This window comes from Anthonomus grandis, chromosome 17 (genome assembly GCF_022605725.1).
Source record: "Anthonomus grandis grandis chromosome 17, icAntGran1.3, whole genome shotgun sequence".
NCBI lineage: Eukaryota > Metazoa > Arthropoda > Insecta > Coleoptera > Curculionidae > Anthonomus > Anthonomus grandis.
This window is the reverse complement of record NC_065562.1, coordinates 17,495,094-17,509,094: the sequence shown is the minus strand read 5'-3', so window position 1 is coordinate 17,509,094 and position 14,001 is coordinate 17,495,094. Positions and strand designations below refer to the sequence as shown.

Genomic DNA, 14,001 nt, shown 5'->3' with positions numbered 1-14,001 from the left:
TTTTAGAAAATTCTGAAAAAAATCATCCTTGACTCAACTGCCTGGAATAATGAAATTAATTCAATGATCCAACCTAGAAATTAATGAAGAATGAACTGAATTATCTGAAATTTTAGAAAATCCTGGAAAAAATTCATCCTTGACTCAACTGCCTGGAATAATGAAATTAATTCAATGATTCAACCTAGAAATTAATGAAGAATGAACTGAATTATCTGAAATTTAGAAAATTCTGAAAAAAATTCATCTTTGACTCAACTGCCTGGAATAATGAAATTAATTCAATGATTCAACCTGGAAATTAATAAAAAATGAGCTGAATTATCTGAAATTTGAGAAAATTCTGGAAACAATTCATCCTTGGCTCAACTGCCTGGAATAATGAAATTAATTCAATGATCCAACCTAGACTTTAATGAAGAATGAACTAAGTTATCTGAAATTTTAGAAAATTCTAGAAAAAATTCATCCTTGCCTCAACTGCCTGGAATAATGAAATTAATTCAATGATCCAACCTAGAAATTAATGAAGAATGAACTGAATTATCTGAAATTTAGAAAATTCTGAAAAAAAAACATCCTTGACTCAACTGCCTGGAATAATGAAATTAATTCAATGATCCAACCTAGAAATTAATAAAAAATGAGCTGAATTATCTGAAATCTTAGAAAATTCTGGAAAAAATTCATCCTTGACTCAACTGCCTGGAATAATGAAATTAATTTAATGATTCAACCTAGAAATTAATAAAAAATGAGCTGAATTATCTGAAATTTAGAAAATTCTGAAAAAAATTCATCCTTGACTCAACTGCCTGGAATAATGAAATTAATTTAATGATTCAACCTAGAAATTAATGAAGAATGAACTGAATTGTCTGAAATTTAGAAAATTCTGAAAAAATTCATCCTTGACTCAACTGCCTGGAATAATGAAATTAATTTAATGATTCAACCTAGAAATTAATGAAGAATGAACTGAATTATCTGAAATTTAGAAAATTCTGAAAAAATTCATCCTTGACTCAACTGCCTGGAATAATGAAATTAATTCAATGATCCAACATAGAATTTAATGAAAAATGAACTAAATTATCTGAAATTTTAGAAAATTCTGAAAAAAATTCATCCTTGACTCAACTGCCTGGAATAATGAAATTAATTCAATGATCCAACATAGAATTTAATGAAGAATGAACTGAATTATCCAAAATTTAGAAAATTCTGAAAAAAATTCATCCTTGACTCAACTGCCTGGAATAATGAAATTAATTCAATGATCCAACCTAGAAATTAATGAAGAATGAACTGAATTATTTGAAAATTCTGGAAAAAATTCATCCTTGACTCAACTGCCTGGAATAATGAAATTAATTCAATGATCCAACCTAGAAATTAATAAAAAATGAGCTGAATTATCTGAAATCTTGGAAAATTCTGAAAAAAAATCGTCCTTGACTCAACTGCCTGGAATAATGAAATTAATTCAATGATCCAACATAGAATTTAATGAAGAATGAACTGAATTATCCAAAATTTAGAAAATTCTGAAAAAAATTCATCCTTGACTCAACTGCCTGGAATAATGAAATTAATTCAATGATCCAACCTAGAAATTAATGAAGAATGAACTGAATTATTTGAAAATTCTGGAAAAAATTCATCCTTGACTCAACTGCCTGGAATAATGAAATTAATTCAATGATCCAACCTAGAAATTAATAAAAAATGAGCTGAATTATCTGAAATCTTGGAAAATTCTGAAAAAAAATCGTCCTTGACTCAACTGCCTGGAATAATGAAATTAATTCAATGATCCAACCTAGAAATTAATAAAAAATGAGCTGAATTATCTGAAATCTTAGAAAATTCTAAAAAAATTCATCTTTGACTCAACTGCCTGGAATAATGAAATTAATTCAATGATCCAACCTAGAAATTAATGAAGAATAAACTGAATTATCTGAAGTTTTAGAAAGTTCTGGAAAAAATTCATCCTTGACTCAACTGCCTGGAATAATGAAATTAATTCAATGATTCGACCTAGAAATTAATTAAGATACATATTTCATGAAAATTAAATTTTTTTTCCTATATATCTTAACACTAGTAAAAGACCTTAAACCTTTGAAGATCTCCCGACATTTTTCGCAAATTTTAAGGTTAAATTTCCCTAAAACAACAATAAAAAATATATGGAGAAATATCCGTCGTATCCTTTAAAATTATGCATTTAATTATGCACAATTCATAATGCGCTCAAAATGACAAATATTAATAATGAAAAAATCCTCGAATCCATAAAAATTATGCTCCTGATGTAAACAATAATTTTACTTATTTATTTACTATTAAACGTGTTATAAACATAGTAATTAATATATACACTTTGTCAGACTTTGAAGGGTAATGCAGAATAAAATAAATTAAATAATACGCTTTTCATAGTAAGTTAAACAAATGTATAATAAAACAAATTTATACACTTACACCCATAAAAATAAAGGACTACAAAAAGGTACCTAGTACCACCGAGAATCACTCCACAGTTAAAACATTATTTACATTTTAAAAAATTGACTCCTTAACTTTGATTTGATTAGATTTCTTACTGCTATTGGTTAATTTATTAAAAAATTGTATACAGCAATAATTTGATCCCAGTTTATTAGATTTTACCTTAAAAAAATCCGCTCTATTTCAATTACTGTAATTGCGTACTATATTGAGTTTTGGTTTTTATATGCACTGAACGATAGATGGAAAGGCATGGAAAAATCAAAATTTTCAATTTATAAGCTCTATATTTGACATAATCTTTATATTTTAACTTCGCCTAGCTCTCTTTCGAAATCATGCAGGCCTTACCTTACTGGCGTCACTAATATGACTGACAAGTCCAGTAGACCCGTTATTAGTGGACGACTTTTCCGGAGAAACGTTATTGGAAGCATTCACTATTTGCTGGTGACCGCCACCGTCACCAGTTGGCGGTCTGGATATCGTGAAAGCGGTGGTCTCTTCCTGAAACACCAATCGTATCACTCCATTTAAACAAATGAAACCTGTCTGACTCACCTCCTGGTCGTTGCTGCTGGTGGGCTCCTCGTGCTCCTCCAGGATCTCCATGGTGGTGGTCGATTGGCCCTCCATCATCACCAACGAGTTCACCAGAGCTTCTGCAGCAGGGTTCTTCCCCACCGACTTTTTCACCCTTAAGAAGCGTTTTTTCCCCAAAAAGGTGCTGGTTAACCTTAAACAGACGATCCTAACAGTGGCGTTTGTTATAGCTGACTAAAACAGGGCGAGGGCTCACCTGCTGCTGTTATTATTGATTTTTTCCACTTTTTCAAAGTTGTGTTGCTTCAGTTCTCGACGTTTTCGTATCCGGTTCCGAGCTGCCTGGAAGATTTTCCAGTAAAGTACGAAGATCACCAGCAGGGGCACGTAGAAGGTGGAACTGGTGGCGAAAATTTGGTATTTCACGTCTTGGCTGACCAAGCATTGTCTCTTCACTTGGATCCTGTAAAGGTATTCGGGATCCTTGAACTGGGGGATCTGGGGGGCCAAGGATACCACCAAGGCGATCACCCACACCGCGAAGATCATTATGCTGATCCTGGAACTGTTTCTTGTGTGGATGTAGTCTACGTTCGTTACCGCCCAGTATCTGTTTTAGAGTATAAGAATAAAAGATTTAAGAAATACGTTTTGTGTTCAGGTTCAGGTTCAGGTTTAGGTTTAGATTCAGATACAGATTCAGATTCAGATTCAGATTCAGATTCAGATTCAGATTCAGATTAAGATTCAGATTCAGATTCAGATTCAGATTCAGATTAAGATTAAGATTCAGATTCAGATTCAGATTCAGATTCAGATTCAGATTCAGATTCAGATTCAGAGTCAGACTCAAGTTCAGATTTAACAGGAATTTCTGGATTTTTGTTAAAATTATATCTGCTTTCAATTTTCTATTAAAACTCAAGTAGTTGAAACATGAAATTAATTTAATTATTCCAGGCAGTTGAGCCCAGGATCAATTTTTCCAGAATTTTGCAAAATTTCAGGCAGTTTAGTCAATTTTTTATTAAATTTTGTAAAATTGTATGACATAATTTAATTATTCCAGGCAGTTGAGCCAAGGATCAATTTTTCCAGAATTTTGCAAAATTTCAGGCAGTTTAGTCAATTTTTTATTAAATTTTGTAAAATTGTATGACATAATTTAATTATTCCAGGCAGTTGAGCCAAGGATCAATTTTTCCAGAATTTTGCAAAATTTCAGGCAGTTTAGTTCATTTTTTATTAAATTTTGTAAAATTGTATGACATAATTTAATTATTCCAGGCAGTTGAGCCAAGGATCAATTTTTACAGAATTTTGCAAAATTTCAGGCAGTTTAGTCCATTTTTTATTAAATTTTGTAAAATTGTATGACATAATTTAATTATTCCAGGCAGTTGAGCCAAGGATCAATTTTTACAGAATTTTGCAAAATTTCAGGCAGTTTAGTCTATTTTTTATTAAATTTTGTAAAATTGTATGACATAATTTAATTATTCCAGGCAGTTGAGCCCAGGATCAATTTTTCCAGAATTTTGCAAAATTTCAGGCAGTTTAGTTCATTTTTTATTAAATTTTGTAAAATTGTATGACATAATTTTATTATTCCAGGCAGTTGAGCCAAGGATCAATTTTTCCAGAGTTTTGCAAAATTTCAGGCAGTTTAGTCCATTTTTTATTAAATTTTGTAAAATTGTATGACATAATTTAATTATTCCAGGCAGTTGAGCCAAGGATCAATTTTTCCAGAATTTTGCAAAATTTCAGGCAGTTTAGTCCATTTTTTATTAAATTTTGTAAAATTGTATGACATAATTTAATTATTCCAGGCAGTTGAGCCAAGGATCAATTTTTCCAGAATTTTGCAAAATTTCAGGCAGTTTATTTCATTTTTTATTAAATTTTGTAAAATTGTATGACATAATTTAATTATTCCAGGCAGTTGAGCCAAGGATCAATTTTTCCAGAATTTTGCAAAATTTCAGGCAGTTTAGTCAATTTTTTATTAAATTTTGTAAAATTGTATGACATAATTTAATTATTCCAGGCAGTTGAGCCAAGGATCAATTTTTCCAGAATTTTGCAAAATTTCAGGCAGTTTAGTCCATTTTTTATTAAATTTTGTAAAATTGTATGACATAATTTAATTATTCCAGGCAGTTGAGTCAAGGATCAATTTTTCCAGAATTTTGCAAAATTTCAGGCAGTTTAGTCCATTTTTTATTAAATTTTGTAAAATTGTATGACATAATTTTATTATTCCAGGCAGTTGAGCCATGATCAATTTTTCCAGAGTTTTGCAAAATTCCAGGCAGTTGAGCCAACGATCAATTTTTTCCAGAATTTTGCAAAATTTTAGACAGTTTATTCCATTTTTTATTAAATTTTGTAAAATTGTATGACATAATATCAATATTCCAGGCGGTTGAGTCAAGGATCAATTTTTCCAGATTTTTTCCAGATCCAATTGCCTGGAATAATAAAAAATAAATTAACATTTTTCAGTCAACTGCCTGAATTAATGTAGGGTTCAGCTCATTTTCAATGCCAGGAATTTCAGGAAAATGATCTCAACTGCCTGGAATAAAAAAATGAATTAACTTAACTGCCTGAAATGAGTTAATTAACATTCCACATAACTCTGGAATTAACATTCAACTAAGCAGTTTTTTTTTTCGGAATGCTTCAACTGCCTGGAAAAATTGAAAAATTAACTGGAAACTGTCAGCTCTTAACTCACTTTCACACTTAAATCTAATTGGTCCGTTTTCTATTAAATTGCATGCAGTTGAGACAAGGACGCAATTTTCAGAGTTTTACCAAATTTCAAGAAATTCAGTTCATTCAGGCAGTTGAATCTAGAAATTAATTTCATTATTCCAGGCAGTTGAGCCCAGGGACAATTTTTCCAGAATTTTTCCAAATTTCAGCAATTTTTTATTAGATTTTGTAAAAACATATCCAGAACCCTACCGCCTGGATAAAATAAAAGAATAATAAAAATTCTCAAGTCAACTGCCTGAAATTTTTAGCTCAGTTTCAATGCCTCGAATTTCTCAAAAATTCTGGACCAATATCTCAACTGCCTGGAATAAAAAACAAATTAACTTAATTGCCTGAAATTTAGTTTCATTATTCCAGGCAGTTGAGCACAAAAACTTCCAGAGTTAATTAACATTCAACTAGTGAAGAAAATTTAATTTGAATTTATACTAAGCAGTTGTTTTTTTTCTGGAATGCTTCAACTGCCTGGAAAAATTAAAAAAATAACTGGAAACTGTTAGCTCTTAATTTTATAAAATTTCCAGGAATTCAATCGTAAATTTCTGGATATTTTCACACTTAAATCTGATTGGTCCATTTTCCATTAAATTTCATGCAGTTGAGACAAGGACGCAATTTTCAGAGTTTTACCAAATTTCAGGAAATTTAGTTCATTCAGGCAGTTGAATCTAGAAATTAATTTCATTATTCCAGGCAGTTGAGCCCAGGGACAATTTTTCCAGAAATTTTCCAAATTTCAGCAATTTTTTATTAGGTTTTGTAAAAACATATCCAGAACCATACTGCCTGGGTAAAATAAAATAATAATAAAAATTCTCAAGTCAACTGCCTGAAATTTTTAGCTCAGTTTTAATGCCTCGAATTTCTCAAAAATTCTGGATCAATATCTCAACTGCCTGGAATAAAAAACAAATTAACTTAATTGCCTGAAATTTAGTTTCATTATTCCAGGCAGTTGAGCACAAAAACTTCCAGAGTTAATTAACATTCAACTAGTGAAGAAAATTTAATTTGAATTTATACTAAGCAGTTGTTTTTTTTCTGGAATGCTTCAACTGCCTGGAAAAATTAAAAAAATAACTGGAAACTGTTAGCTCTTAATTTTATAAAATTTCCAGGAATTCAATCGTAAATTTCTGGATATTTTCACACTTAAATCTGATTGGTCCATTTTCCATTAAATTTCATGCAGTTGAGACAAGGACGCAATTTTCAGAGTTTTACCAAATTTCAAGAAATTCAGTTCATTCAGGCAGTTGAATCTAGAAATTAATTTCATTATTCCAGGCAGTTGAGCCCAGGGACAATTTTTCTAGAAATTTTCCAAATTTCAGCAATTTTTTATTAGGTTTTGTAAAAACATATCCAGAACCATACTGCCTGGGTAAAATAAAATAATAATAAAAATTCTCAAGTCAACTGCCTGAAATTTTTAGCTCAGTTTTAATGCCTCGAATTTCTCAAAAATTCTGGATCAATATCTCAACTGCCTGGAATAAAAAACAAATTAACTTAATTGCCTGAAATTTAGTTTCATTATTCCAGGCAGTTGAGCACAAAAACTTCCAGAGTTAATTAACATTCAACTAGTGAAGAAAATTTAATTTGAGTTTATACTAAGCAGTTTTTTTTTCTGGAATGTTTCAACTGCCTGGAAAAATTTAAAAATTAACTGGAAACTGTCAGCTCTTAATTTTGTGGAATTTCTAGGAATTTAATCATAAATTTCTGGATTTTTCACACTTAAATCTGATTGGTCCATTTTCTATTAAATTGCATGCAGTTGAGACAAGGATACAATTTTTCAGAGTTTTACCAAATTTCAGGAAATTCAGTTCATTCAAGCAGTTTAATCTAAAAATTAATTTCATTATTCCAGGCAGTTGAGCCCAAAAACAATTTTTCCATAATTTTTCCAAATTTCGGCAATTTTATTATTAGGTTTTGTAAAAACATATCCAGACCCTACTGCCTGAATAAAATAAAAAAATAATAAAAATTCTCAAGTCAACTACCTGAAATTTTTAGCTCAATTTCAGTGCCTCGAATTTCTCAATAATTCTGGACCAATATCTCAACTGCCTGGAATAAAAAAACAAATTAACTTAGTTGCCTGAAATTTAGTTTCATTATTCCAGGCAGTTGAGCACAAAAACTTCCAGAGTTAATTAACATTCAACTAGTGAAGAAAATTTAAATTGAATTTATACTAAGCAGTTGTTTTTTTTTCTGGAATGCTTCAACTGCCTGGAAAAATTAAGAAATTAACTGGAAACTGTTAGCTCTTAATTTTATAGAATTAATTCAATCGTAAATTTCTGGATATTTTCACACTTAAATCTGATTGGTCCATTTTCCATTAAATTGCATGCAGTTGAGACAAGGATACAATTTTTCAGAGTTTTACCAAATTTCAGGAAATTCAGTTCATTCGGGCAGTTGAATCTAAGAATTAATTTAATTATTCCAGGCAGTTGAGCCCAAAAACAATTTTTCCAGAATTTTTCCAAATTTCAGCAATTTTTTATTAGGTTTTGTAAAAATATATCCAGGACCCTACTGTCTAGATAAAATAAAAGAATAATAAAAATTCTCAAGTCAACTGCCTGGAATAAAAAAATTAATTAACTTAACTGCTCGCAATTTAATTTCGTTGTTCCAGGCAGTTGAGCATAAAGACTTCCAGAGCTAATTAATCCTTCCAAAGTTAGTCAGGATAATTAAGTTTGAATTTAAGTGAAGTAGATGGTCTCAACTACCTGAAAGAGTCAATTTAGGCAGTTTTTACTGGGACACTGTATTTGCTAGTCTCCAGATTTTTTCCAAATTGTTATTGTAGTCATTTGTTTTATCCAGGCAGTTGGAAAAATTAACTGGAAACTGTCATCTCTCAATGTTCGTCTGTCATTTAATTTTATTTCTTTCTGTCTTAAAATTTAGACAAATTCTGGAAAAATTTATCCTTGGCTCAAGTGCCTGGAATAATGAAATTAATTCAATGTTTCAATCTGGAAATAAATAAAAAATGAGCTGAATTATCTGAAATTTTAGAAACTTCTGGAAAAAATTGATCCTTGGCTCAACTGCCTGGAATAATGAAATTAATTCAATGATTCAACCTGGAATTTAATGAGGAATAAACTGAACTACCTGAAATTTGTCAAAATTCTTCAAAAATCGTATTCTTGACTCAACTGCCTGTAATTTAATAGAAAATAAACCAATTAGACTCACCTGTGAAAAAATCCAGAAATTCACGATCAATTTCTGGAAATTTCACATTTGAGAGATGACAGGCAAAAATAAAGATATCACAGGTTCCAGTTAATTTTACAATTTCTTACAAATGAGATATTTTTCCAGAATTTCTGGAAATTCCAGGCATTGAAACCGAGCTGAATTTTCTTTAATCATTCCAGGCAATCGGTTCATGGATACGTTTTTACAGAATTTAATAAAAAATAGACTAAATTGCCTGAAATTTTGCAAAATTCTGGAAAAATGAATCCCAAGCTCAACTGCCTGGAATAATGAAATTAATTCATACAATTTTACAAAATTTAATAAAAAATGGAATAAACTGCCTGCAATTTTGCAAAATTCTGGAAAAATGAATCCCCAGCTCAACTGCCTGGAATAATGAAATTAATTCATACAATTTTACAAAATTTAATAAAAAATAGACTGAACTGCCTGACATTTTGCAAAATTCTGGAAAGCCTGGAATAATAAAACTAATTCATACAATTTTACAAAATTTCATAAAAAACGAACTAAACTGTCTGAAATTTTGAAAAATTCTGGAAAAATTGATCCTTGTCTCAACTGCCTAGAATAATGAAATTATGTCATACAATTTTACAAAATTTGACAAAAAATGGAATAAACTGCCTGAAATTTTGCCAAATTCTGGAAAGCCTGGAATAATGAAATTAATTCATACAATTTTATAAAATTTAATAAAAAATTAGCTAAACTGTCTGAAATTTTGCAAAATTCTGGAAAAATTGATCCCTAGCTCAACTGCCTGGAATAACGAAATTATGTCATACAATTTTACAAAATTTAATAAAAAATAGACTAAAATGCCTGAAATTTTGCAAAATTCTGGAAAGCCTGGAATAATGAAATTAATTCATACAGTTTTACAAAATTTAATAAAAAATAGGCTAAACTGCCTGAAATTTTGCAAAATTCTGGAAAAATTGATCATTGGCTCAACTGCCTGAAATTTTGCAAAATTCTGGAAAAATTGATCATACAATTTTACAAAATTTAATAAAAAATGGAATAAACTGCCTGAAATTCTGGAAAAATTAATCCTTTGCTCAATTGCCTGGAATAACGAAATTATGTCATACAATTTTACAAAATTTAATAAAAAATGGACTAAACTGCCTGAAATTCTGGAAAAATTAATCTTTGGCTCAACTGCCTGGAATAACGAAATTATGTCATACAATTTTACAAAATTTAATAAAAAATTTACTAAACTGCCTGAAATTTTGCAAAATTCTGGAAAATTCACCCTTGGCTCAACTGCCTGGAATAATGAAATTATTTCATAAAATTATACAAAATTTAATAAAAAATGGACTAAACTACTTGAAATTTGACTAAAATGGACTCAACTGCCTGGAATTTAAAAATCTCTGATAGTCCAATTTTAGTCTAATTTTCTGGTTAATTCATCGTAATTAACACTTGTCACACCTACATTTCTTTCATCTCTGTCTTACCAATCCATTAAAAAGAGATCACAAAACAAATCACAGTCTGTTGTTGGTAAATTTCAAAATGATCTAGTAGGTTGTCGAACAGTTTATAGTAAATTTAAATAACATTCAAAAAATAAATTTAATTTTTATTATAGAAATTAATATAGAAAACAGCATCGACGATTTATTAGCTTTTAAGGATCATTATTTATATGTGCAATATATCGTAATCAATAGCTTATATTCGCATGTTAAATAAATAGGGTCACCAAATAAATAAAATTTGTTTAATTTTTACCTGTCCAATGCTATAGCGACCAAATGTAAAATGGAGGCCGTACAGCACAGCACGTCAATGGAGGTCCACATGTCGCAAAGTTCCGGACCCATTATCCAGTTGTTGCTTATCTGGAAAACGAAAAATTCGAATTATCGAACGAAAATTTCAACCATTCAAATCACGTAATTGTCCCCGAAGGCTTTATAACAACCACGTAATAAACCCTAACAAACATCTCTTGCTCTCTGATTACCCGTCCTTGTTTACATGCATATTATACGATATCGCTTTAATAACGTCCGTATTACTATCGCATAGATAAAATTTAATTTATCGCCCGTTAGGGAAATACACACGTGCATAACTTTAATGGATACGACTGCGTTGATGTTATATATTTTAAGAAAATGGTATGGGGCTTAAGTGGGTGGAAATACATGAAAAATGCATAATTTTAATGGGTCTGACTGTTATATTGTCTATGGTAAGCATGTAAACCGCGTTTGCATTTCAGTGTTGGGTTTATTGACTTGTATATGTTTATATAATATTTTTTTTTATACAGGAATTTGTGCCTTAAATTTATGCATTTTAATGGTTTAATAAATCTTTCATATTTGCTTTTTTCTATTTCAGGCAATTGAAGTTAATAATTGTTTTCTTTCTTCCAGGCAGTTGAGGTTACCTTCTGGTTCTTTCAGGTAATTGAAGTTAGTTTTCTTCTAATGCAACTAATATTATAGTTAGAAGTATTTTTTTCATGATGTTCACTTCTGACTGCAAATTATATTTCTTTAATTAATTTTTTTTGATTAATTAAATTTTTTTTTGAGATTTTTTTGTTCTACCTTTCAAGGCTTATTTTTTCATTTTATATATATTTTTTTCAAAAAAGCTATAACACATATTTAGTTATTTTATTAGAGGAATTTATGGTTTAAATTTCATGTCTCTATCTCTCTTGGTTTTAGAAATATGAGCAATTTAAGAGTAGTAATTTTTTCAAGGTTCAACTTCTAAGCCTGATTTTTCATTTTTTATTTTTTTTTTCAAAAAACGTTAAGACAAGAATTTAATTATTTTATTAGAGGAATCAATATTTCAAACTTCATATTTCTATCTTTTTCAAATTTAGAGGTATAAGCAATTAGTCCCTGAGATTTTATATTTTAAAAAAATTTTTTTTTTTTAAATTCCAGGCTTTTTTTTAATTTTTTTTGGAAAAAACCTTAAGGCACGTATTTAGTGATTTTATTAGGAGAGTTTATATTTTAAATTTCATGTCTCTATCTTTCTTGGTTTTGGAGATACCTGCAATTTGTCCCTGAGAAATTCATTTTTTTTTGTGAAAAAATTCTTCAATTTCCAAGGCTAATTTTGTCAATGTATATCTGTTTTTGAAAAAAACGTCAAAGCACGTATTTATTTATTCTAATAGGGGAATTTATATTCCAAATTTCATGTTTATATCTCTCTTAGTTTCCGAGATATAAGCATTTTATCCCTGGAAATGAAAAAAATTTTAAAGAAAATTTCTTCAAGTTCCAAGGTTGTTTTATTCCATTTCCTCTTTTTTTTGGAAAAAAATTAAGACACGTATTTAACCTATTTATTAGGAGAATCTGTGGTTCAAATTTCATATCTCTATCTTTATTGGTTTCAGAGATATAGGCATTTTGTCCCTACCATAACGAATTTGTCAAAAAATTCATTAGTGAAAAAAAATTACATTACCAAAATAAATTGAAGCAAATGCATAATTTAATTGAATACGATTATTATAACTTTATATTATTAAATCCGAGATTTTTTATTGACATAAGAATTAAACATTCCTGGCAATATAGTGGATTCAAAATTTAATTGTGGGATTTTAGGGGATTTTTGCCTAGAAAAAAGATGCCCTAATTTTGTTTCACTTTCAGGCAGTTTAATGGTTTTTAAAGCAAAAATACCTCAATGCCTGGAAAAAGAGAAAAATTGAAATACTTTATCCAGGCAGTTGAATACTGAAGAAAATTCACTTTTTTTGACTTCAACTGCCTACGCTGGACCTAAATAGTGACTTAAAAAACTGATTCAACTGCCTGGAAAAATGCCTGAATTTTGTTTTATTTTAGGTAAAAAAAGCAGTTGAATAAAAATTAAATTAATTCCCAAATAACAATAAAATGCATAATTTTATTGGACATGACTGCCGCGTCTTTATATTTTAATTTCTACGTAAGAAAACAATGTATATCTGTTTTTAAACGCTAAAGTATTCACTAATTTTTTTAGGGGAATTTATGTTTCGAATTTCATGTTTATATCTCTCTTCGTTTCCGAGATATGAGCATTTTGTCCCTGAAAATTACAATTTTTTTTTAAGAAAATTTCTTCAAGTGCCAAGGCTAATTTCCCTATTTAATTTTTTTTTTGAAAAAATCGCTGACATACGTATTTCATTATTTTATTAGAAGAATTTATGATCAAATGTTCAAGTCTCTAACTCTCGTAGTTTTAGAGATAAAAGCATTTTGTCCCTGAAAACTTAATTTTTTATTAAGTAAATATTATTCAAATTTTAAGGCTAATTTTTTTAGTTCACATTTTTTTTTGAACAAACCTTAAGGTGCGTGTCCAGTTAATTTATTAGAAGAATCTATGTTTTAAATTTTAGGTCTCTAACTATCATAGTTTCAAAGATATAAATTATTTGTTATTGGAAATTTTATTTTTCTTCAGAAAAAACATTTCTCCAACTTCCAAGGCTAATTTTTACATTTCCTCTTTTTTTTGGAAAAAATTTAAGACACGTATTTAACCTATTTATTAGGAGAATCTGTGGTTCAAATTTCATATCTCTATCTTTATTGGTTTCAGAGATATAAGCATTTTGTCCCTACCATAACGAATTTGTCAAAAAATTTACATTGGAAAATTATCAAAATAAATTGAAGCAAATGCATAATTTAATTGAATACGATTATTATACCTTTATATTATTCCATCCAAGATTTTTTATTGACATAAGAATTAAAGATTCCTGGCAGTATAGCGGATTCAAAATTTAATTCCAAAATTAAAATTGTGGGATTTTAGGGGATTTTTGCCTAGAAAAAAAATGCCCTAATTTTGTTTCATTTTCAGGCAGTTAAATGGTTTTTAAAGCAA

General features: G+C 29.3%; 1 protein-coding gene across 5 annotated transcripts in view; it reads right to left on the bottom strand.

Moving 5' to 3' along the window:
* Positions 1-14,001, bottom strand: part of LOC126746287 (5-hydroxytryptamine receptor-like) — a 278,830-nt gene that overhangs the window by 7,324 nt on the left and 257,505 nt on the right. For 4 of the 5 annotated variants that reach the window (XM_050454459.1, XM_050454458.1, XM_050454457.1 and 1 more), the window contains exons 6-9: positions 10,864-10,973; positions 3,317-3,670; positions 3,079-3,268; positions 2,869-3,024 (exon numbers count right to left, since the gene is read on the bottom strand). In XM_050454459.1, the coding sequence (XP_050310416.1) occupies positions 2,869-3,024; positions 3,079-3,268; positions 3,317-3,670; positions 10,864-10,973 (810 nt within the window). The remainder of the gene's footprint in view (positions 1-2,868; positions 3,025-3,078; positions 3,269-3,316; positions 3,671-10,863; positions 10,974-14,001) is intronic. The other variant, XM_050454461.1, reaches the window with a different exon arrangement.